We start from the raw sequence: 23,040 nt of genomic DNA, 5'->3' as shown, positions 1-23,040 counted from the left end.
TGTAAATGTGCACAAACTACACGTTAAATCAGGGTTTATCTTGATCAGTCCTGGTGGAAGCAGAATTTAGATGACATGTGTCTCCTTCCAAAACATTTTCTGGACGAGGGGGGCAGGCCAAGACTGATGTATAGTCCCCTGTGGACTCATAACCACTACAGAATAGCTGCTCACTGTAAATCAAATCTACTGCTGGAGATTTTTGGGCACGGGCTCAGCTCTGTGGCACTGTGGTCTATATTTAAAAAAAACCCTCACCCTGACCTTGTTTCCCAGTATAAAGAACCTTGCAGACTCCTGGGATGGCTGTCGTGTCTTTGCAGTGCACTGTTCACCCGCTGCCACCTGGGCTGTCCAATGCCACGCAGGGTGTCAGCGAGCTGTTAGGCATGCCAGAGTGCAGCTGTTTGATTTTCCCATTACAACTGACTGCTGGGGAGGATTACTAACAGTTTAAGCAGCAAATCGGGCTCTATCACTGGGCTTATTCACTCAGTGCTGATGATAAAAACCTAACATGTATCCCTACAGTCTGTAGGGACAGTCCAAACGCGCATTAATCATGAAAAAAGACTTTTAACATTCGCTGGTGTTAGCATAATGAGGCTGTCTTTCTTCTTCCTGTTCAAAAGTCACATTGCTTGAGCAAAGCATGAACAATGGGAATGGAAAAGTGTTTGTCGAGTGTCAGCTTCGACCCTAAATAGCTATCCTCGTTTGTAACCATCCCCACTTCTTCATCCGAAATAGACCGCTGAGGAATGAAGTAAAGGGCAAACGACAAAGTTATAGCTTTCAATTACACAAACAAGTGTTCTGGCTTTGACTGCAGGGTAAATGTCAGCAATAGTAGAACTGGCTCTGATGTGCAAACACACATGCACATACAGCATATACATAGAGAAGTATGGCTGTAAAAGCACTGATTAACAGCCCTGAGACTAATCTCGTTTAACACCTAATAAACTTTGATAAGTTATGCAGTTTAAATGATGGATGCATTGACTAATGTCTGTCTCTCTCTCTATTAGCAGGTGTGAGACCCTAACCATTGACATCCCCATTTAAATCAAGCCTTACCTGACCAAACACAAGGCTTTGCTACTGTATGTGCATCAATTTCCCTTCAGCGTAACCTGTATTTCATATGAAGTTCACACCAGAGGGAGGAAAAGACGAGGGGCCAGGATGAGTGACATTAAAGGATTCCAGCATCAAAGTCTTCCAGCTGTATCTTTATGAGTAACTTTGGCACTATCTCCAAATCCCCAAATATGTCATACCTAGTAAGGATTTTCAGGACAAAGTACCACATGTTAAATGCTTAATAGATAATGTATTGTGTAGTATCCATCTGTTTAATCAAATCCTTACAAATTTCAGATGGCTGTCTGGATGCTTAAATGTTATATTGCTTTCAAGCCACTCTGACATGTCTGCTCTTCGTGTGATTGTCATATAGCTTGTACCCAATAATAAGCATTTGTGTTTTATTGACATACACACTCACTGCTTTTTGGGATGATAGTCACTATTTTGACTCCATGTGATAAACAAGGCTGTTCAATGTCCATCTCACAGCTCGCATTTTAATTGTTAGAGTATACTGCCACTGAGCTGGATGCTGGCAACTAATGACTTCATTAATGGTAAATAATGAGAGCCAGTTTTGGGTTACTAGCGTTGTGGCTCTAAGGATAACAATATCGGTCTGCTGATCCACCTCTTTGGTCTAGACTGAACTATCTCAACAGCTACTGGATGCATTGCCATGAAATTTGGTACAGGCATTCATGGTCTCCAGATAATGAATCCTAATGACTTTGGTAATCCCCTGACTTTTCATCTAGCTCTACCAGCAGGTGAAATTTTTCACTTATCCAGTGAAACATCTCAAAATCTACAGGATAGATTAACACAAAACTTTGTACACACATTCATGTCCCCCTCAGGATGAATTCAGTGTCCAATACTTTAGTTTATGACCAAATACCTGCAAAAATAACATTCCCATCAGCCTCAGCTGCACTTTGTGTTTAGTGCTAATTAGCAAATGTTAGCTTGCTAACAAACTGAAGATGGTAAACATGGTAAACAGTATACCATTTAAACATCAACATGTTAACATTGTCAGTGTGAGTATGTTAGCATGCCGACGTTAGCATTTAGCTTTGCAGGGCATCCAAGAAATATCAATGACTTATTAGCATTTATAACTGCAGACTTAGAAAATGAGAACCATTAGTTACAGTCTATAAACCCCTTATAAGTTTAAAAATCACATTACTATGTAATATAAGCATCAACAAAGTCTATGAATATATGTAAGCGAGTATCCACTGTAACAACTTTTCTGTGACCAAATCCAAAACTATTTAACAAACAGGTAGCAGTCTTGCTTATCTATCATCAGTTTACATGCCACTAATTTTGCAGTTTATTTGTATTGCAGCAGCGATAAAGGTTTAAAATATAATGGCAACATGCACTCTGTTTTAACAATGCCTGTAATTAACTTTAAATTGTACCCTGGTGTTCCTGTCAGTCAGCAGTGCACATGAGTTGAATCCTGCCCAAATGTGAGTCTTTCAGTATTGTTGTAGTAGATTGCTTTGTTTGAATGTTTGAAATTATTGTTTGTACTTGCTTCAGCAATAAAAACAAAATGTGTTATAGATCTGTTGTCTTGATTTTAGCTATTGGGAGGAAACATTGCTTCATGTCCTTCCTAAATTCTCCTGAAATTATGTAGTGTTGAAACCTGAGTGGCTGGTTAAAGCTTGAATGGATATATGACATTTTGCCAGGGCAGGAATGTACCTGCAGAATGTGCGTTAGCATGTTTGTGTGTGTGTGTGTGTGTGTGTGTGTCTGAGACAGAGCTGTCCAGCTGTCTAACAATAGACTGACCAGCCATAGGGTGCTGCAGTCACATGTGTAAGAAGGGCTGGACTATGTATCCTTGATGCTCAACTTGTTTGTGAACTTCAAGGAGCTGAAGTCTGTCGCTCGTCTCTGAGCTCCGTCTGTCTGGGTCACAGGTAAGGACTCTCTTATGTCAGTACTGCTACTTTAAATTAAAGCCTTGGTTAGTCATAAATCTTGAAATTAATTGTTGTCTAAAAAATATTTCCTGATTCCTGAGTTGGAGATAACTGAGTCATTTTTTAACTGTGTTCACTGCCTGCTAAGATCTTAAAGCCACATTCAACATGTAACATCTTCACATCCCTGTTTCAGTCTTTTCTCACTCCCACTGTTCTCACCAAATGTGACTAACCTGCATCCATAGCTACTCACACAAAGGTTGAGATTACTTGCTTCACACCAGTGGTACTGCTGTTAATGCATAGGTTGGTATTTACAATTACCTACAGTAAACATACCCTGCTCAGATAAAAAAAATAAATATTTGGAGAGTAATAACCTTAGATGGAAAGTAACTAAGTCCAGTTTTTAACTTTTGTGCTACTTTAAGGGGCACATTTCCTTTTTATTTCACCAAAATTACCTGAAAGCTGAAGTGACTTAATTTTCAGACTAACACTAAACGCACCTCCCTCTGATACAAAATAGATTAAATATTTGTTGAGTAATAACCTGAGGTGAAATAAACCAGGTGCGTTTACTTAAACACTGTACTTAAATACAAATTTGAGGCTCTTTACTTGATATTATACTTTTTTATTTCACTTAAATTGCCTTCCAGCTGTAATAACTACCAGTAGCTACCTTTCAGATTATGAGTAATTCAACACTCAAGTACTTTTTACAGCTTGCAACATTAATTAAAGGAGACCTTTCATCATGAGAACTTTTGTTTTTGAATTTAAGCACATTTTGCCACTAACAGGTACTGTAAGATCTTTTTATTCTAAATTAATTGTTTTGAATGCAGGACTTTTACTTATAGCAGAGTATTTTATTGTGATATTGCTGCTATTGCTCAGAAAACTTTTTCCACTAGTGCCACAGTGACCACAGATATTTGGGTCAGTGCATTGTAAACAGCTTGAACTGCTGCCATCTCTTGCTCTGCTATGTTGTTTAATGATCAGATATATTTGCCAGTCTTAAAATAGGCTAATAGGGATCCATTTTGCAGAGCTCATCCATAACAAAATGTCTGACACAGAAGAAGTCGTGGAGGAGGAAGTTCAGTATGTACTCATTTTTATACTTTTTATTTCAATTATTTCAATATCTCCATATTGTGATGAAAAAAATGAATTCATGTCAATATTGTTTTGGATTTTCCAAATTATTATTTTATTTATTTATTTTTGTATTATTTTTATTCTTTTTTTCAACACTGCTGTTCTTCTGAAGGGAGGAAGAAGGTAAGAAAGTTTCTTTTTATATACCCCATTTAATTTCCAAACATTTTACTAATCATTTACGTTCCTGATCATCAGTGCAAGAGGAGGCAACAGGTGAGGAAACGGTCATTTAATGTTTTTCCTTTTTTCTTTTAAATATATACTTCCTACTCGCATGTGAATTTATTCATAGTGGCTTCTATTTTCTTTTCCTTATCCTAGATGAGTCAAAGCCCAAGCCTAAGTAAGTGTCTTAGCTCTCTTTAGTTAACCAGTTAAAAACACCACTTATGGCAGATTAAGCAATAATAAACTGTTCACCTCCACAGGTTTATGACAAATATTACCGCCCCAAAGATCCCTGATGGCGAAAAAGTGGATTTTGATGTGAGTCGACCTTATTAAAAGCCTCCTTCTTGATAGAAACATCAATTTGGTTCAGATTTCACAAACAACAGATACATTCTAATAATGTCTGACCCTGATTTGTTTTTCTGATGGCAGGACATCCACAGGAAGCGTCAGGAGAAGGATCTGTCTGAGCTGCAGTCTCTGATCGAGGCTCACTTCATCCAGAGGAAGAAAGAGGAGGAGGAGCTCATCGCCCTTGTTAACAGAATTGTGAGTGTGTCAGTCAAAGAGGAATCGTGGTGTTTCTGTTTGGTCAAAATCACCATGACCGTCTTTGTCTGTTTTATAGGAGAAACGTCGTGCTGAGAGAGCAGAGCAGCAAAGGGTCCGCACAGAGAGAGAGAAGGAGAGGCAGGCCAGACTTGCGGTACGGTCTCAGTGTACATTTACTCATATCCTCAACACTATGGCACATCATACCAGACAACATGAAGACATCAGTTTCTTCTCTAAATGATCGACCTGTGCTGGATACAGGAGGAAAAAGAGCGGAAGGAGCAGGAGGAGCACCGCAAGAAGCAGGATGAGGACTTCAAGAAGAAGAAGGCCCTCTCAAACATGACACAGCAGTACAGTGCTGGACAAAAGGTCATTCAACTTCTCATGGCTCATAGTATTTCAATGGGAAACATAATGAACAGGGATGGAAAAAGTACTCCAAAATCCATCTTAAGTAGACATGCTGTTGCTTGACTTGATGTAGAAGTACAAAAATAGCTCTTTCTATTAACTTACTTTGTTACGCAGGGTCACCAAACTGTAACCACTGAAGTATGAATGCACGCTGTAAACCAACCCCTCTCCAATTCAGGGATGTCCCTAAAAGTGGTGACTATCTTTCAGATTGGCTTTAAAAAGGAAAACAGGGTCAAACGTAAATGTAATAGTCTCCCTGAATGTCCCATATCAGCATCACTGTAAGCTACTTTGACAATCTTGCCTTTCCGAAAGTATTTGAATACAAAACATCATTTGAAATGTGCACAGGTGAAAATACAATTACTGATGTTAGAATATACTTGAACAAGACTAAGAGTCTACAGCTACACTAGCTGCTCTGTGAGGCTGTGCTTAAACACAGTGGTGTTTTCTAAAGCACTTAACACAAAGTAAAGCTGAGGCGGGTAATACATGTCATTAGTTGTACAGGTCATAAACCAAAGTATTGGAACTGATGATGGTGCTAGATGAAAGGTCAGGGAAGTTTTTACAGATCTCCAAAGTCAGTAGGATTTATCCTCTTGCGGCCATGAATGTCTGTACCAAGATTCATCTAAATCCATCCAGTAGTTCTCAAGATATTTCAGTCTGGACCAGACTGAAGTGGTGCCGCCAGCGTGGCAAGAAAAAGGCTAAATGTGTAAGCAAAAGTTACTCTGTTGTGCTAACTAGAGTAGTCATAATATTTTCCATTTCTTTTAGTCAGTTTATCAGTCAGTTGTAGACAAGGATGAATTCAAAGAACAGTATGTACCTGATTGTTTCAGTCACACTGATTTATGTATCTTGTTTATTTGACCAACACAGGGTGAGAGCAGAAGAGGAGGCAAGAAACAAACTGAGAGGGAGAAAAAGAAGAAGATCCTGGCTGATCGCAGGAAGGCTCTCAATGTTGATCATCTGAATGAGGAGAAACTTAAGTATGACAAAGCTGTGCAGGGTTTCATGTCTATTTGAACATTGTCTCAAAGATTGCACTCTGAATATATACTTTTGGCATTGGTAGATATGCTCTTATTATGACCTCTGATTGTCTGTGTTTAGGGAGAAGGCCAATGAGCTGTGGCAGTGGCTGATGGGGCTGGAGGCTGAGAAGTTTGATCTCAGTGAGAAACTCAAAAGACAGAAGTATGATGTAAGTCATCCAACACACAGCTGCAAGTTCTACAATGATGTAATTTGTCTCAAGTAAAATCTTGAGACAAACGACATCAGTTTATACTGAAAGGCCAAGGGTAAAGGATATGTTGGGTACACAGAGCATCCGCACAGCAACACAGTAACCTCTGCTGGACATGTCAGGTATCCTGTCTGTGTTCTTTAAAATGCTTAGCAAGGTTTGTGTCCTTTCAGATTAACCAGCTTCTCGCCCGAGTCCAGGACCACCAGAGGTAAGTACACAAACCCCTGAGTCGATTTACAATGGATTATGATTAAGACTAGCTGCTGGTCTTGTCTCTGTTTTGATTACCTAAATACCCTTTCACACTTTCCTATCGTTATAGACATGGATGGATCAGAGATCACAGAGTACTATAACTTGAGTACATTCTTTGAATGTTAAAACACAGATGCTCAAACTGCAGATTAGCTACAACCCTCTGTGCCTCTCTGAGGCCAATCATTCTCCACCAATCTCAATCATTGCATTATGAATGTCCTCTGTCATTGTTCAAATGTCCTTACAAGTTTGCATTTACGTTGCTTCTGGCATGCTAATTTAAAGGAGGGCTCTGTAACATGGCTGCAGCACAAATTGTGACACAGAATAAACTGCCCCGCAGAAGTTGTGTAATTATTGAGGACTGCATACTTAAATATCTGAGCATGAACACAACTCTTTCAAAACTTTAAAGGAACGTTTTTTTTCAGTGTCATTAGGGATACAGATCCTGTACTGTATTCTTACAAAAAAGGAAAATGTATTTTGTCAGAAAAGCGGTTGGAAGTCTGAGACTATGAGAATATGCTGCAATCTCCAGAAAATTATGTTGGGTACCATCATAATGCCAAAACAAGCCTCACGTTTGCAGTAAAGATCTTCACACGTGGGAACAATCCAGATTTGATTATTTCTGCATGATCTTGTCTTGAGGGTTTAAAACATGCCCTGTGGTTTGGGGTGGGGTTTCTGTTTTTACCATCAATTATGTGTGAACCAAAATACACTGTTCACTGTTTTGTTGATTGATTTGCTGAGTGCTGCAATCGAATGGCCTCCACTTATGCTAAAGTCTGCTGTTCTTTTCCTGCACCCTTTCAGCGCCAAAGGTCGTGGCAAGGGCAAGATGGGTGGCCGGCTGAGGTAAAGGAGCAGCCAGACAGGGAAGAGGCAGACCGTGACACCAGTGATTGGCCCACGTTTCTATTATATGTGTTTTCATTGATCTGTTGTGTTGGGTTACAAGTCAGTTATCATGATATCAAAACAATAAATAACTCATTACATCCATCCTGCTGACTCTCTGCAAACCATACAGATTGTCTGTTTCTGTGTAATGAAGTCCAACATACAGTACTATAACACATTTATACAAAAACTCAAGCAGCCAGAATGATTCAATAACAGCTGATTGAATGTATTGAAACCCCTAAACTTCTGTAAGAGATCTTGTTGAATAAGGACATGTAAAGAAAAAGACAAATATGGGTCTGACAGTTCCATGTCTACATAAAAATAATGCTGTTATAAACAGGAAACAGAAGAGTGTGTAAAAATGGTGGGGTATTTTCCCACTAAAACATCTAAATGTAATGCATTTCTTTGGAACAATTAGCAGTAGACACATTATTTTGTCAACATCTAATAAAATAATTGACATGATAAAGAGAGCATCTACATGTTGTAGCTTAGGTTTGTTATTTCTTTAATTCAAATCTACATTAAGAGCAGACATTCCTCAGCAAGGCTCCACATAGTGGTGATGAATAACTTTATCTATATATTGTTTTAATTACAATATATTAAGAACAATATAATAATCTAGGTACAGGAGCGTGTGTGATGCTGAAGGTATGTGCTGCCTTTCATTAATTCCAAGTCCTTACTGTACATTAAAACTATGTTTCTATATACGCATATCCACAGCAGTGCATTTTCAAGTTGATAGTCTCTGCAGTTTGAGGTGCTGGGAGACTCAGCAGGGGTTTGATGGTCCATGAGGAATGAGGGTCCATGTGGGATGAAGAGCCTGCTGAAGAGAGGCCACCCTCACCACAGGTGGGTTTCTCTGATCTCTGCAATCACCTGGCTGGCTTTCTGCAACGCCTGGACACAGAAATGGAAAATGGAGGAAACTAAATTCTGTTAAAACCCTGTCATGTTCATACCCTAGGCACACTCTTTTTGGGTACATATTGGGGTACATTGTTTCTATATAAACTAGTACTTATACAATGAATGTACAGTATTTGACATCTTCCTGTTACTGAGTTGCAGCTCCTCTAAACTGTCTTTAAACCTTAAAATCCATCTACATCTCAATTTCTTGTAACTTTAATAAGGGAAATCAATAAGGGAAGATGGCTCTTCTGGATCCGGATTTACTTCTTCTGTAAAATTTATTTTTAAAAAAAGAAAAGAAGTAAATATTGGTTTTAAAATGCCCGATGAAGGTCCATGACCAAAACGGTGCATATCTAATAAAGTAAAGTACGTGTTTTATTGAGCAGTGTATGATTGACAGTGGATCTTATTTTTACAGTCCATAGTGACACTTGATGAATTTGTTACCTTGAGCATGTCAGCCGCCTCGTTGCGTCTCTGAGCCATGTCCTCGGACTCTGTCAGCAGGTCGTTCAGCAGGGCAGTTTTGTATAACTGACCCACCAGCTCACTCTGCAGGCAGTCCTTCACATGGTTCACCAGGAAGTGCATCACTGCCTTCGGTACACTGAGGCCAAACAACAACAGAGGGGAAGACGGAGGAAAGAGGAAAGAAGAGGACAGTAAAGGGACATAAGTGACCGATCATGTCAAAACCTCAAAAAGAGTAGAGTAGAGTAAGTGTACCTGTCCTGGATGTTTTTCCGAACGATAAGAAAGTATGACTTGATGAGTCTCTCGATGACCTCACAGTCCCTCTGCTCCCGAGCAGACAACTTCCTGGATACTGGAACAGGCTGGCAATGAAAAGGCATCAAATGTGCTTGTTAATGAACATCTTCATGATCTAAGGTGCAACCTGGAAAATGCATACACAAACAACGCTAAAAGCAAGAATAAAACTGTTCTGTGTAATGGCACACTCACAGTATGTTTACAGCGTAAGTGAGAAGGCTGTTTTTACACTTTGGGGTGTTAGCCTACTAGAAGATGTGAGGGGTACCCCAGCAACTTTCCCTGAAGACTCTCATGTGTTCTCCATATAATATGACCTAATATTGCTGTAGTGAAATAATTACACAGTTATTATTATTATAATTAATTATTACAGTTATGAGGCAACCAAATGAGACTGTTCACTGCAATACAGAAAGCGCACATGCTTGAAATTTTTGTTTTGCAGCTGTTACAAAATCACCTGACTAACATAATGGGCCAGGGACAATCTCCCAAACCTATTCATTGTGTCTATAAATGCAGTACCCACCACATCTAGTAGGTTGACAGCGTGGCCCTTGTGTGGGCTTGAAAGCAGGGGGGGTTGGGGCACGGCCCTGTCTCCAGCTGCACCATCCTCTCCCCTCTTCAACATGCCCCTCCAGGTCCCCGTCCCGCTGTCTGTCTGGTCGCTGACAGAGCCGCTCTGAGAGCCACCGGCTGCTGCCTGCAGGGAGGAGAGAGACCGGGAGTGAGGATGTGTTTGGTATCCTGCTCAAGAATAAATGCTCAGGCAGGAAATGCTCAGAAGTCAGGAAAAGAGGTTAATAAAACTTTACAAAAAACATTGTAAAGAGATTTAAAAAAATATATATTAATTTCCAAAATGCATTAAAAAAGCATGCCACAGGCCTTCTTTGACTTCACTCCAAAGTTCATCAAGAACATGCAAGGAGTCTGGAGGAAAATACTGACAAGCAGTATGCACAAGTTATACCACCAAAGTTTAGGGTTGGGGGACATGATAAAGAAAGAGATTTCTAAACCGGAGAGTTTCAATGAAGGTGGCCACTCTTTTAATATTTCTGGTTGTATTAGGCCATTGTGGGCAATGTAAAAAAAACTAAAACACCGTGCACCGCCTTATGGTTATTTTGGACTTATAGGATTTGATAGAATCCTGAATGTGATTGGTATTGATATTTTATTCACAGGATTCGCCAAAAACAGACATTCCCATCTGGTTATTTTTTTATACAAGGTGTTTCATCACAATGTACTGTATATAGCGGTTATAAAATCACATTTACCATGATAGAAGATCTTGTCCTTATCACCCACCCCTGGCTAATAGTTTTTCTTCCTTTTTAAATAAAATGGTACATGCCATTTAAGTCTGGAGTTAGAGCAACCAGCATGCAGAAAAAAATGGTTAGATGTACAATACAGAGTGAAAGCCAAAGGTCAAATCAGTTACGTTATGAGGGGTAAAAACTGCGCCTTCAACCCACTGCATTTGCAGGACACTGAAGGCAAAACCACTAGCTGCAACAGGGGTTTTAGAGTAATACAGTAAGGGCTTGGGGTGGGCAGAGGTCAGATGTGGGCAGGCAGTGACTGAACGAGACACACCTTGGCGACCTCGCCCTCAGGGGCAGGAGGCTCAGTGGGGGAGAGAGACTGCCCACCGAGGCCTTTAAGGGACTAGAGAAAGACAACATCAGGAAGAAAAGAGTGGACAGAAAACTGACAGGAGGTACAGGCAGAAGTAGGGTTGGGCAACATGGCGGTATAAACGTTTCCACCTGTAGGGATTTGGCAATACCTTTCCACCGCGGGAGCTATCCATGATGGAGCTAGCCCTAAGCAGTGTTTCCCCTACCATTGCCTTGGGGGGGCGGCCCACCCCCCCTGAAAGAAAGAAACAAAATATTGTATTTATGTTATTTACCTAATTTATGTGCACTTGTTTCATTTCAGCTCAGTGTGAGTGTCTTTACTGTGTTTTGCCGTCATTTACAGTCACACCAGTTTCTCTCCTCTTCTCTGCTTTCACCGAGGGCAAGGCTAGCACACACACAGAGCACAGCAGAGGAGAGACAGGTGAAGTGGACGTTAAGTTACTGGAGTTGACGACAACTCATTACGTTACGCTGAAATTCAACCGTGGTGTTCTGTAGGGAGATGCGGTGACTTAAACCAACAGTGAGTAAGAAAAAGTATAAATAATATGTAATTTGTTAAGCTATGAGTCTGCTAGCCGCTAGGCTAATTTATGCAGTGTAAAATGCCATAGGCTTAAGCTAATAATGGTGAATAGCCAAAAATAATTGTTTTGTCTATGAACCTTGACAGTTATATCCCACCCCCACGGCCCATCCGGCCCCACAACGCAGTCAACCTAGCGGAAACACTACTACTAGTGTCTCTACTATATATTCGGGGCAGGCTATGTAGCAAATCAGGGCTGGATTCTCGCGTGATCTATTACTGTATCGTGATATATACCGTTACCGTGATATAAAATTACATATATCATGATAGAAGATTTTGGCCATATCGCCCACCCCTAGGCAGAAATGTGCATGAGCTTTACATAACATGGAGAATAACGGTGTTAGATTTAATAAAAAATAATTTTGAAGTTAGTTCTTCAGTGAAAGTGGACCGACTTCATATGTGCAAGAGTGGTTGAGAATATGTTAAACCCTGTTAGAAGAAAAGAGTAGTGAATCTAAGGGATACTGACTGTACCTTGTCTCTGGGGACAGCAGAGGGGAGGTCTCTCATTCTGTTGCGTCTCTGCTCCTATAAAACGAAGTTTGACAAATGCAACTCCGTCAAATTGAGGAAGAGGAAATGAACAAACTGTTTTCCATGTTTTAAATAATACTGTTTCATTAGTTGTTTTGTTTCTTGACTCGTTTGTGCTTTGCTAGCGCTGAATTGTACAATGATATGATCGATGCTCAGAAAGTACATATTCGCACAGTTAACATTAACATTATCAGCCTGGGATTCTGGTTAACGATCACAAAATGCTGCATTTAATGAATGCATTCTGTAAAGTCAGCTTTCATCTCTTACTTCTATGTTATTGTTCATGAGGCCACAGGCATCAGCAAAGTCGGGGTGCTTGGTGTTGATATAGGCCAGCTCTATAGCAACCAGGTTGTGAACCTGAAAAGAAATTCAGAAAGTTTATTAATCAGACTAGGGTACGAATAAGCTTCCCATAAAAATGCTTAGTGGTATTTAGGATGAGCAGGTCCTGACCATTTCATTGGTGACGGGGAGTCTTTTTCTGAGTAATGAGGTGACCACTTCCACTATGGCATCATGGAGCTTTGGAAACCTCAGCAACTCCTGCAGAGGTAAACAATAATCATTATTAGTATTAGGCACTGCACTTTTGTGTATTTGCTGCATACTGTACCTCTGTGTGGTTTTTAATGGTATATGTGTATGTGTAAGTGTGTTTCTCACCTGTGTGCTGTAGTTGCTGCAGTGCTGGATAATCCTCTGCATCTCCTCATGAACCAGCTCCACGCAGCGCAGACTGGGCTCCTCCAGACGCTTGACTTGCCGCTTTACCAGCAACTCAAACGAAACTTCAGGCACAAATAAAGCAGGCCTTGGGCCCTGTGAATTATAATCAAACTGTAAGTCTACAAAATGTGTCATTTAAAAACAGAGATTACAACTTGAAGAGGTAGCAGAAACCCACTGTTGCATTTCTGATTGCTGTGAGCACATCGATGGTTGTCAGACCACCAAGAGGATCAACTGACTCCAATGTCCGACCAAACGTCTCATGAAATATATAACAGATTCTTGCTCCACCACATCTGAATATAAGAGGAAACCAAACTACATTAAACATACAGGCAGAATTTGGTTTAAGATGAGAACAAGTTGATGCTAGCACCCCTTAGTGGTGTAAGAAGGTACATGCAGTTCAGAGAGTTGTGTAACTCACAGTTCAGTTGTCTCAATGTACTTGGCTGTGCCCTCTATGGTGTGGCAGTACTCTGCAGCAAACTTGGTGATGAGCTGCAGCAACGTGGAGCTCTTGTCATCAACGGGTTCACCATAACTGTTGAGTAAAGACTGGTACTGCGCTGCCAGCACGTTGATCCTTGTCTTCAGCTCAGGAAGACAGTCTCTGATGTGGTGCATGAGTAACCTATGATAAGATTAAAGAAAACAGTTTACACTTTGATTGGAAAACAAAGAGGGAGACTTGTTATAGACTACAACAGTACGTTAACATAGAAGATTAAGAGGACACTGTAATTTGTTCCACTTTGTCAGAGAGGGAGTAAAAACTCAAATGTACCAGGTCAATAAGTGACTCAAACATTTCATTTGTTAAATTAAAAAACAGTAAATACTAAATATTTTAAAATTGAAAGTAATACATGAATTCCATACCTGTTCAATGTTCTGGCCAGATATTTGGTTCCATTTCTGTTTGCAAGGGAGGGGTACTTCTTCTGTAGGAAGGCATATTCATCACGGATGGCATCTGCCACCAACTTCTTCTGATTGATATCCAACTGACTCCTAAGAAAATGCACAAAGAAATACTGAGTTGGTCTCAAACATGGCTCTTAGGGTCCCTTGTATGACCACCACCACCCACCTTGTGACCATTTTTCAACATGTGCATGTGGTGTAGAATTTTTAATGTTAAGAATAAATTGAAATTCCAGAGAACAGAAAATATAGCTAGCAAAATAGTCTCAGATGCAACCAAGTGAGAAATATGAATTAAATATAAAGAGTGAAGCTTTTCCAGATTAAAAGCACCCTCTGCACTTTGAGCTTTTACCTTCAGGGAGGTGCTATAGACACACAGTAAGTGACAAATATGTGTACAGCGAATCTTTCTTACCAAATGCAATTAGCATAGTGAATGCTTTGCCTACTTTGATCTAGCCCTGCTCCCATTTTTTTTCATTTTACTTTACTTTTTATTTCTACTGTATTTATGTATTTCAAATCATGTTGTTTGTTGATACTGTGTCCCTGCCATTTGTCCTTGTTTGTTTGGTCCTTCCTTCCTTCCTAGCTAACAAACTAACTAACTAATCTGGCACAAAACTGTAGCGTTACCTGTTAACTACTCCAATAATGCCCAGTTTGACAGGAATGACCCTGCCCATCAATACATCCATGGCATCTGTACCAGCATCCATCAGATCCAGCTTGGTCACCACTGCTAGCGTCCTCCTGCCTGAAGACAAAGACATACACACCTGGCTGAAAAAAAATAACAACTAACGTAGGAAATGCAAAGAGTGCGTGACTAAGAAAATCAAAGTAAGGGCATATATTGATGACACATTAAAAGTAAAAAACAGAAGTGAAGAAAAATAAACAAAAAAGCCATTTACCATCAGGGTCAACCTCACGGGCCACTTTAAGGGCCTCTGAGGTTGCCATGTCTGTATTGGCAGCAGTCACAGCCAGGATGATGGAGTTGGGATTGGAGATGTACTTGTAGATCAATTCTCTGATCTGGATCTCTATGTCTTTGGGCTGGTCTCCCACCGGTAACTGTTTTAACAAAGACACACGTTGACTTCAAACCATGAATTCATCACACAGGTTTGGACACAGGGAAGCAAAAGGGAAACATATCTCACCTTTGTAATGCCAGGAAGGTCAACCAGTGTGAGGTTCACAACATGTGGTGAGAAGACTTTCAGGTGAATGGGTTCATCACTAATACCCTAGAAAAAAAATTTAAAAATTCTTTGATTACTCTTACAGGCTGATGTAGCTTCAGAGGTCGACTCAAAATCCCAGGCTGATGCTGACAATTAAAGATGATCCAGCTTCTCCATGGATATCATTTCTTGTTTGGCAAGTTTTGACGTTCCCTCTTAATGTCCGTAATTAGCATACCTTATTATTGCCAGAAATTCTTTCAGTTTCTGCTTCAATTTCTTGCCTGATCTCCTCGAAGTCTGTGTAGATCTGAAAGAACAATTTAACCATGAAAGGTAAGGCCTCCAATAACATAGTCAACGTGATTTCTACGGTGCATTTTTGATAATCAAACAACACAGATGACAAAATAAAATAGCACATGACAGGGAGATATTTACAAAAACATTTCCTGAGAAGTGCCTGTAATGAGGCTATAAGCAGGGGCTTCTTTGTTCAAACATGAACTATGTGGAGCTCAAGAAACACAATTCAACCTTGGAGGACATTTACCCTACAAAGATATGAATATTTTTAGGCACTGAGAGGGTGTGTGCCTGATCTCATTACAGATTACAAATGATGTTGTTGAGAACATGCATATAACACAAAATGTCCTCCTGTAGCTAATCCATAAATGTAAATTAATCAATACAGGCAGGATACAGAACAAGGCTATTTCATGATCAGATCAAATGTTTCTATATACAGTACAGCAGTGGTAGGAGAGTATTATTTTCTGACAGACAAGACTGTGAGGACAAGAGTGTGACAACTCCACCTTGTTTTTGGTGTGTAGGAATTTGCCCCATTCCTCTCCGTCAATGCCTGCAGAAATACAAAGTTGAGGAAAGATGTTTCAGTTACTGATTTGACAGATGTGGCCTTAAGATCAGTGTTACTATTATTACTATCGTTATCTTAAATGTCTCATGGGAGGTTTTCTCTGTTGGCAAAGATGGGATGGAAAAACTCCTCAGAGCAAAGATCCACAGCTGAAGAGTTTAAAAAAAAAAACAAGAAAAAAACAAAGTGGAACAACTGTTTTTTTCACACAACAGTCATGGAAGCAAATAAAGGCCTAAAGCAAAAAAAGCATGTGCATTATGGGAAGCAGAGACTTCATTAAAAAAACAAAGTAATCATTTCATCTGCAATAATCAACATTGCGACAAAAACAAGTAAAAAACATTACAAAGGTGGAGTCTGTTAGTCAACTTAGAGGAAGCTGGTATTTGATAGATGTCCTTTGAGGAAGTTGGAACTAATGACTTTTAAAATGTAATACTAAGCATAGAATGATTAAACAAGAACCTGCTTATTTTCTTTGTCTAACTTCAACTGACAGAGACCAGCCTAAATAGAGGGGAGGGCTTGAGCTGAAGAAAGTGAAGCTACATGGTTTGGCAGCTTTGGAAAAGCTACACAAATACAAGGCAGGATGGGGAAGAATGGGCAAAAGGGAAGGGGGATGTTATGTAATATACAAATACAATAAGGCAAAGAACAAGGAAAAGGAGACCTCTGTAAAGGCGTCCATTTTTCTTGGATTCTGTGGTTAAGGAGAGATGACAGGAGACAAAAGGGTTAGCCTGGCTATCGGCAGCTCCTGCATGACACTCTGCAGCAATGCAGAGTCACTCTGAGGCCATTGCTAGAGGACAGCAATTTATCATCGCAGGATCTTGGCACATTTTAGTCGCCTGTTCTTTTCACTGAGAAGTGGATAGTATCAGTGCTGATTCTGAGTCAAACTGCTATTCCTTTCACAATATAAAAACATTTCATAGTTGAATGCCAAACTAGGTCATTTAGAAACTGTGTCACATTTATAAAGTTTGTCTACCAGAGAGAACTGACAAGTTATTGTTCAACTGTAAAATGTTCCGCTGAGTTTGTATCTCAGTATTTATTTATCACAATTTAAAAAATAAAATAAATAAATATAAGGGATCGATATCAAGATTGTTCGTTTATGTTTTAAAACATTACAATCTGCCGAAATATCATTTTCAGATTGTTTTAAACTCCCAAATATCAAAATCAGTACCTGCCTCAAAAATCCAGTACCAGTCAGGCTATAACACATTCCCAGTATATTGTGTATGTAAAAATAATGAATATCAAATAATTTAGTTTGTAGGAGAAGATTAATTTGTAACAACTCCACAGAGGTGACAGTGATGTTACCATTCTCTTCACTGGTTTTCCTGCGGTCCTCTGGATCGATGTGTACTAGCTGTAGGATAAGGGGCCGCCGTGTGACGATGCCAGTCCCACGTGGCAGGATGTCCCTGCCAACCAGGTTCTCTAAAACAGAACTCTTCCCACTGCTCTGTAGACAATAACAACAACAACAACAACAACATCATCATCATTAACAAAACCATAAGTTGTGAGACTGAAGTACAAATGACTCATTGACCAGAGAAAACAGTCCTGCAGATCGTTCTGGGCCCCCAAAAAGTACTTTCAGATGGCCCAGGAACTATTGAGGCGAAGTTGGCAGTGCTGAACGTCACTCACTGGTCAAACACAAACCTTGTGGCTGCTTCCACTGACATGTGTGGTAGAGTAACCCCTAATGAGATCTGGTGAACTGAAATACCTCACTTAGCTCACTTGGCTAGCAGATTCCTCTTTAATGGACTGGTACTGATTTCCCCAGTAGGCGATGAGGGCTAAAAATGTAATCAGTTACTTCCTCTGTAGCAGTAAACCTGATGTTGTTTTGGCTGGATAGAGGTAGACCTATTTATAGACCTGTCAGGGATAACCAGTTAATAATACTTGGCATCAGATCTCAGATACAGCTGTCCTTAACTGATGGACTTTGCAGATCTGGGCCTTTGTGGAGCTCTGGCATGGACAAACATAACAAATCAGACATTTAAAACATCCTCTGGCTTGCTTCGTCTCACTGTAACACTCTCGCCTGCCAAAAGGGCTGAGACAACTGCATCCTATTAGCTGACCAGTGAAAGTAAATGTGTTACACAAAACCTGCCACATTAAACCAATTAGGCGTTAGGTGGACAGGGTGAAACTGTATGAGAAGAGAGGTGTTGATTCAACTTTATGGTCAGTAGTAGTTTGTGGTGCTGCTGAATTGTACTGTTATACTGAGAGGTGTTTGTTATATTTTGTTCACCCCATTTACATTAACGAGGATAGACTACATATCACTAAAAATATAATAAAACCTCTCTAAAACAGTTGCAACAAAAATGGTAACCTTTTAATAAACTGGCAACTGAGTGTAGGTTCTACTGTGTGTGTGAATGGAGAATATTTTTAAGACACAACATAGCAAATCATATTTTCCATATAGACCGATGCTTGGCAGTGGGAATGGTATGAGGAGTGTATATGTTTAGCGTTTTAAATCTAATCATGTTAAAGAAAAACAGAAATTGTTTATTTATTATTTTCAGGATAGTGATCTGAAGGCTATGTGTATAAGTGCTTGTTCCCTAACTGTCAGCCAAAACACTGAGTTTATAAGTGAGATCACATGTAGCTAATGCGAACTAACTAAATTAGTTAGCTTACATTTGCGTAAAAATGAGAAGCTTCCGTAAAGCCAGTCAGCAGAGCTTTGTCTATTATTTACACCTGTATGAAACTGAAAGAAAAATTAAGGCTCAGATATCAGAAGTAGCCAAAACAATAAATTGGCGCAGGCTAACTAGCTTGCTAGCCTTTAAGCAAAGTGACGTTTCTCACCTGAGTTCCCACAACAACTATCTGCGGCAGCTGAATTATGTCTGCGCCGACCGTGTTGAATGCATCTTGCAGTTTGTTTATGACAGGTATGAGGGCCTCCATGAGCTGCGATACTAATCCCGACCTGTCAAATAGGCAACTTTCTTTACACTGCCTCACACGGTTACAAAGTCATTCAATGTCCCTCAGCTAAAGCTACTGGCGTATCTTTGGATCTGCCAACAACTGCGCACACACTTGCTCAGAGCTGAATCATGGGAGTTTGAGTTCAGTAGAGAACCGTTCAACAGCGCTGTGGTCAGGGTTTGACTTTTGCTGAACTACATTTCCTACAGTTGACATCGCACTCGTGTTGTACCAATGAAAAGAAAGATAATTATTTTCCTCTAAGCAACAGTAACTAAGATGCGTACCAAAATATTTATGTGTAATAGCCATGAATACATTTATGATGAAACCAGTAAGAACCTGACCTGTTATTTTATAGGCAGGGACTTAGCTTCTGGAAAGTTACCTAGCTAACTGACACATTTCTGGTAGACAAATGTTTGTTTCAACAAATTTATTGGAACTTTACAGTATATAGTTACAGTACAGAACAGTTAGCCATAAGTTTAACAAACATCTTTGGGAAACTTCTAGTAAGCTGTGGTCTTTCTATGATTTTCACTCACAAGTAACTCTGGCATCACCAAGCAGTTTTGTTACAAGCAAAACAATATACAACAATGCTGCAAAATGTTCATTAAAGATGGAATATGTCAGATTTTGCTTCTCTTATTCAAAATGTGAATGGACACAACATTCTCACTCTTACACAACATAAAAAAATAAGTAAACATAAGGAAGCTCTGTTTGGTCTCTGCGTTTTATTTCTTCAAACACATTTTTTAATTATACAAAATTGAAAGTGCCATTGAATATTTACAACACTACCAATATAGGAAATAAATATTGCTCACTACAGTGTAAAAGGAGCATGTCACTGTAACTAGTTTAAAGGTATGAGGTAACAGATGATATGTTAGGAAAACAGTTTGTACTGGGGGTTTCAACAACTAGTCAACACTGTTGTGAGTAGCCATCACCAGATTCAGAGAATGTGCTGAACATTGATGCTTGTATGTACTTATACATACAGTATTTCTTCAGCATTGTAGTACTGTAGTGCAGTATTCTTACACTTAATGTTGATTTTTTTTTAAAAGCAGTATATTACACTTCTCTCCATTAAAAAAAAAAAAATACAACTCTTGTGACTAGTAAAATTACTAGTCATGAAACCTTGAGTACATACTGTAGTCAGCTTGCAGTTCAGTTGGTCCTCTGCAAGATAGTTTACACATAGAACATCCTTTGTAGTTTGTCTTACATGCCAGTCATAAGTTTTTAAATACCTATATTTGAGGATTTTTGGTTAAATTTCAAGCATTATAATTGTCAATTCAGATTTAATACTCTACATCTAAAAATATGAGTAAATTTGGGTTTCAGAAATTTGAAATGGTTGTGACTTTTTCGTATTAAAGATGGTCTCAGTCCAGATATCTAAATAGCAAAATACCACAAACAGTCCAAGAAAAACAGAACATTACAGGCTTCACACTTAACTGTATTAATTGAAAAGCTATGACATCTGTGTTCAGCCCAGCCCTGTAGATCTAGGCTACTTTCACTAAAATCTGAGTCACAATCATTTCTCTATTTACTTATACCTCTTTCCTACTTTACAGATATATACAATTACTTTATAATTGCACAGATGGAGATTTAACCACAAATGTTAAAATATATGATGTTCAAAAAATGTGACTGGCAGTGTAGAATACACAAATATTTCAACAAGATGTAGTACAAACACCAGCTACATGTGGAGGGTCACTGATTTTTGTTGACAATGCTCCCCATTTGACAGCCATAAGCAAAACTCCACTGACTGCTATTGTTTCTACTTGTTTTGAGCGTGTTTTGAGACCCACAATGGCAAGACCTATACAAAAGAAACTAAAAACTGTACAAAAGAACAAGGTGGACGTAGTGAACTAGTGATGAACTGACACATGGATATTCCTGTGCCAGTTTCGGTATGATTGTTTTATTTTTCCAAACAGTAAAGTTAGCAAATTCCACTATCAAACAAGGTGCTTAAAAATACTGACAAAATACTCCCTGTCATCTTACTTCAACAATAGGTGAAAAACTACTACAATCATGTACAAGTCCATGAGCACACACAGGAACATAGCTTATTTGAATTTAGACCTAAGTAGCTAAGTAAACTGAGTGTTCACGTTGTCATTCTGTGCCTGAATGTCAGATCTTCGTGTCACTGTTCACAGCATTTGAACCAAGTGGCTTTCTGTTACCTAATCAATACAACAATATTGTATCCCCTTAAGGCAGTTTTAAGTCAGAGGTCATTTTACATTGCATCTTAAGATGCAGTACAGTCTGTGTATGTGGTTACCATGTTTCCTCTGCGCTGTGTCACTGTCCTACAGTGTTGTTTTGATGCACCATGAAACCTGTTTTCAGTCTGTTTGGTGTGTCTGTCAAAGGTAAACCTTCTCTCTATGTCATCAAACATGTCATCAAAGATACCTGCTCCAAAACCTCCTTGAAAGTGTCTCTTATGTCTGGAGTGTTCATCAAAGTGTCTTCGGTGACGGGCATGCCTGTTCTGGCTGTAGATGTCAAAATCCTTGAAAATGTCATCAAAGTTGAAGCTGAAAGGTTGGCGGGCACTCTGTCTATGTCTGCCTTGCGTTTCCCCAGTGAAGTATGCAGAGGTGTCACCAAACTGGTCATATTCTCTTCTTCTGAGTTCATCTGATAAAGTTTCATAAGCTGCATAAAGAAAGACAAGATTCAGGAGAAGGCTCGAGAAGATTAGTACATATCTCATCAACATTTTTAAATAGGCATGGTTATAGTGACAAAGGCCTACCTAAGGTGATGACAAGTGATATATATGGTAAAGTGCAAGCTTAAACATGTACATTCAACTTTGGCCACATCCTCCAGAGTCCCTATATTGAAACAGACAGTGCTGGACAAAATGTTACATTAGAAATAAGAATATTACTCCAGTATGTCAGGAAACAATGCGTTTTTACACACCAAAACAATCCCAAAAAGAAAGAATCAACTGTACCTTCAGCAATTTCCCTGAATCTCACTTCAGCGTCCGGGCTCTTGTTCTTATCTGGGTGATATTTCATTGCAAGCTTGTGGAAAGCCTTTTTTATCTGTCGCTCAGTAGCATCTTTAGGCACTCCCAGTATATCGTAGTAGTCCTTCCTGGCAAGTATCAGCTCTGTTACAACGAGGACGCACACTGCAAACGTTACAGCAGACTGTGCAGTCGCCATGGCTCTGATGTCCCCTGCATTTAAGAGAGAAAATGATCGTTTGGTAAAGAGTAAAAGTGTGTTGCATGCAATAAAGCAAAGGAGTGTTAATTTGTGTTAACACATCTGGAAAACAAGGCACCTTAATTAATAGCTATCTTATAATACAGTATTATAGAAAATATCTTAGCTAGATGGCATTGCCATATTAACTACAGTTAACTGACTAACATTACAGTTCAGAGATTGTGGCCGACTTGCTTTCATTTGTGTTCTTCCTCTACGTTAGCTTGAACTGATGAATTAACACCGAACAACACAATAACATTTACCTTATATTTTAATAATTTCGGCAACAGAAATTCTACTCCCCAGAAAGATAGATTAACGCTGGATTAGATCTTATGTAGGTTAAGTTATTTCTAACGTTAAACGTTATATTTGACCGTTATGCCATCATAGACATCAACCGTCACTCCTAACGTTAGCTGACGCTGGCTAACAGAAGGCAGTGCCCATGTATTCCCCTTTCTTTTAAACCCACACTTACCTTTTTGGGGGACACGACTGCTGCCTCGTTGGTGTATTGCAGTTCTGCCTATTAACTATTTACCCAACGCTAAACATGTCAGTGTTAACTTTTTACTTTAGGTTGTGAGTGTTATCGAGAAGCAACATCATTTCTATGTCTTCTTCGATCCTTTTACTGCATCAGGTTCACTTAGACATTATAAGTTAGCGCATTTCTGCCCTCTGT

The 23,040-nt window shown here is 39.4% G+C and overlaps 4 protein-coding genes across 20 annotated transcripts in view; 2 read left to right on the top strand and 2 right to left on the bottom strand.

Annotated features, from left to right (window-relative positions):
* The window catches only part of LOC122874777 (caldesmon-like), a 29,163-nt gene extending 26,488 nt beyond the window's left edge, over positions 1–2,675 (top strand). For 8 of the 13 annotated variants that reach the window (XR_006377667.1, XR_006377673.1, XR_006377674.1 and 5 more), the window contains one exon: positions 1,032–2,675. Coding sequence is in view for 4 of the 13 variants with exons in the window: in XM_044193113.1 (XP_044049048.1) it covers positions 1,032–1,048 (17 nt within the window). In the remaining 9 variants the exon portion in view is untranslated. The remainder of the gene's footprint in view (positions 1–1,031) is intronic. The other 5 variants (XR_006377668.1, XR_006377675.1, XR_006377671.1 and 2 more) reach the window with 1 other exon arrangement.
* A 219-nt stretch (positions 2,676–2,894) lies between these two features.
* On the top strand, positions 2,895–7,902 carry tnnt2d (troponin T2d, cardiac). Of its 2 annotated transcripts, XM_044193119.1 has the most exons (13): positions 2,895–3,041; positions 4,106–4,160; positions 4,330–4,340; positions 4,416–4,433; positions 4,542–4,563; positions 4,649–4,706; positions 4,824–4,940; positions 5,020–5,097; positions 5,208–5,318; positions 6,258–6,370; positions 6,495–6,585; positions 6,804–6,841; positions 7,714–7,902. In XM_044193119.1, the coding sequence occupies exons 2-13, from the start codon at positions 4,123–4,125 to the stop codon at positions 7,757–7,759; spliced, it is 741 nt and encodes a 246-aa protein (XP_044049054.1). In that variant the 5' UTR covers positions 2,895–3,041; positions 4,106–4,122; the 3' UTR covers positions 7,760–7,902. The 2 variants fall into 2 exon arrangements, with proteins under 2 accessions (XP_044049054.1, XP_044049055.1); XM_044193120.1 differs by lacking the exon at positions 4,416–4,433.
* Positions 7,903–8,008: 106 nt separating this feature from the next.
* dnm1l (dynamin 1-like) lies at positions 8,009–19,168 on the bottom strand. 4 transcript variants are annotated; one of them, XM_044193115.1, is made up of 20 exons: positions 18,934–19,168; positions 17,398–17,542; positions 16,730–16,759; positions 15,989–16,035; positions 15,406–15,477; positions 15,144–15,230; positions 14,892–15,054; positions 14,611–14,731; positions 13,927–14,058; positions 13,472–13,678; positions 13,220–13,340; positions 12,979–13,134; positions 12,769–12,858; positions 12,580–12,672; positions 12,247–12,300; positions 11,125–11,196; positions 10,043–10,219; positions 9,463–9,572; positions 9,184–9,343; positions 8,009–8,718 (listed from the first exon to the last, which is right to left on the bottom strand). In XM_044193115.1, exons 1-20 carry the CDS (start codon positions 19,033–19,035, stop codon positions 8,662–8,664), a joined length of 2,196 nt encoding a protein of 731 aa, XP_044049050.1. In that variant the 5' UTR covers positions 19,036–19,168; the 3' UTR covers positions 8,009–8,661. The 4 variants fall into 4 exon arrangements, with proteins under 4 accessions (XP_044049050.1, XP_044049051.1, XP_044049052.1 ...); XM_044193116.1 differs by lacking the exon at positions 16,730–16,759 and having other exon boundaries at positions 18,934–19,167; XM_044193117.1 differs by lacking the exon at positions 11,125–11,196 and having other exon boundaries at positions 18,934–19,166.
* Positions 19,169–19,783: 615 nt separating this feature from the next.
* dnajb9a (DnaJ heat shock protein family (Hsp40) member B9a) lies at positions 19,784–23,023 on the bottom strand. The gene is made up of 3 exons (XM_044193379.1): positions 22,834–23,023; positions 22,088–22,318; positions 19,784–21,780 (listed from the first exon to the last, which is right to left on the bottom strand). Exons 2-3 carry the CDS (start codon positions 22,302–22,304, stop codon positions 21,368–21,370), a joined length of 630 nt encoding a protein of 209 aa, XP_044049314.1. The 5' UTR covers positions 22,305–22,318; positions 22,834–23,023; the 3' UTR covers positions 19,784–21,367.
* Positions 23,024–23,040: the final 17 nt, after the last annotated feature.

This window comes from Siniperca chuatsi, linkage group LG4, assembly GCF_020085105.1.
Source record: "Siniperca chuatsi isolate FFG_IHB_CAS linkage group LG4, ASM2008510v1, whole genome shotgun sequence".
In the NCBI taxonomy this organism is placed as follows: Eukaryota; Metazoa; Chordata; class Actinopteri; order Centrarchiformes; family Sinipercidae; genus Siniperca; species Siniperca chuatsi.
The sequence above is the reverse complement of the archived record's forward strand: the minus strand, read 5'-3'. Positions and strand labels throughout refer to the sequence as shown.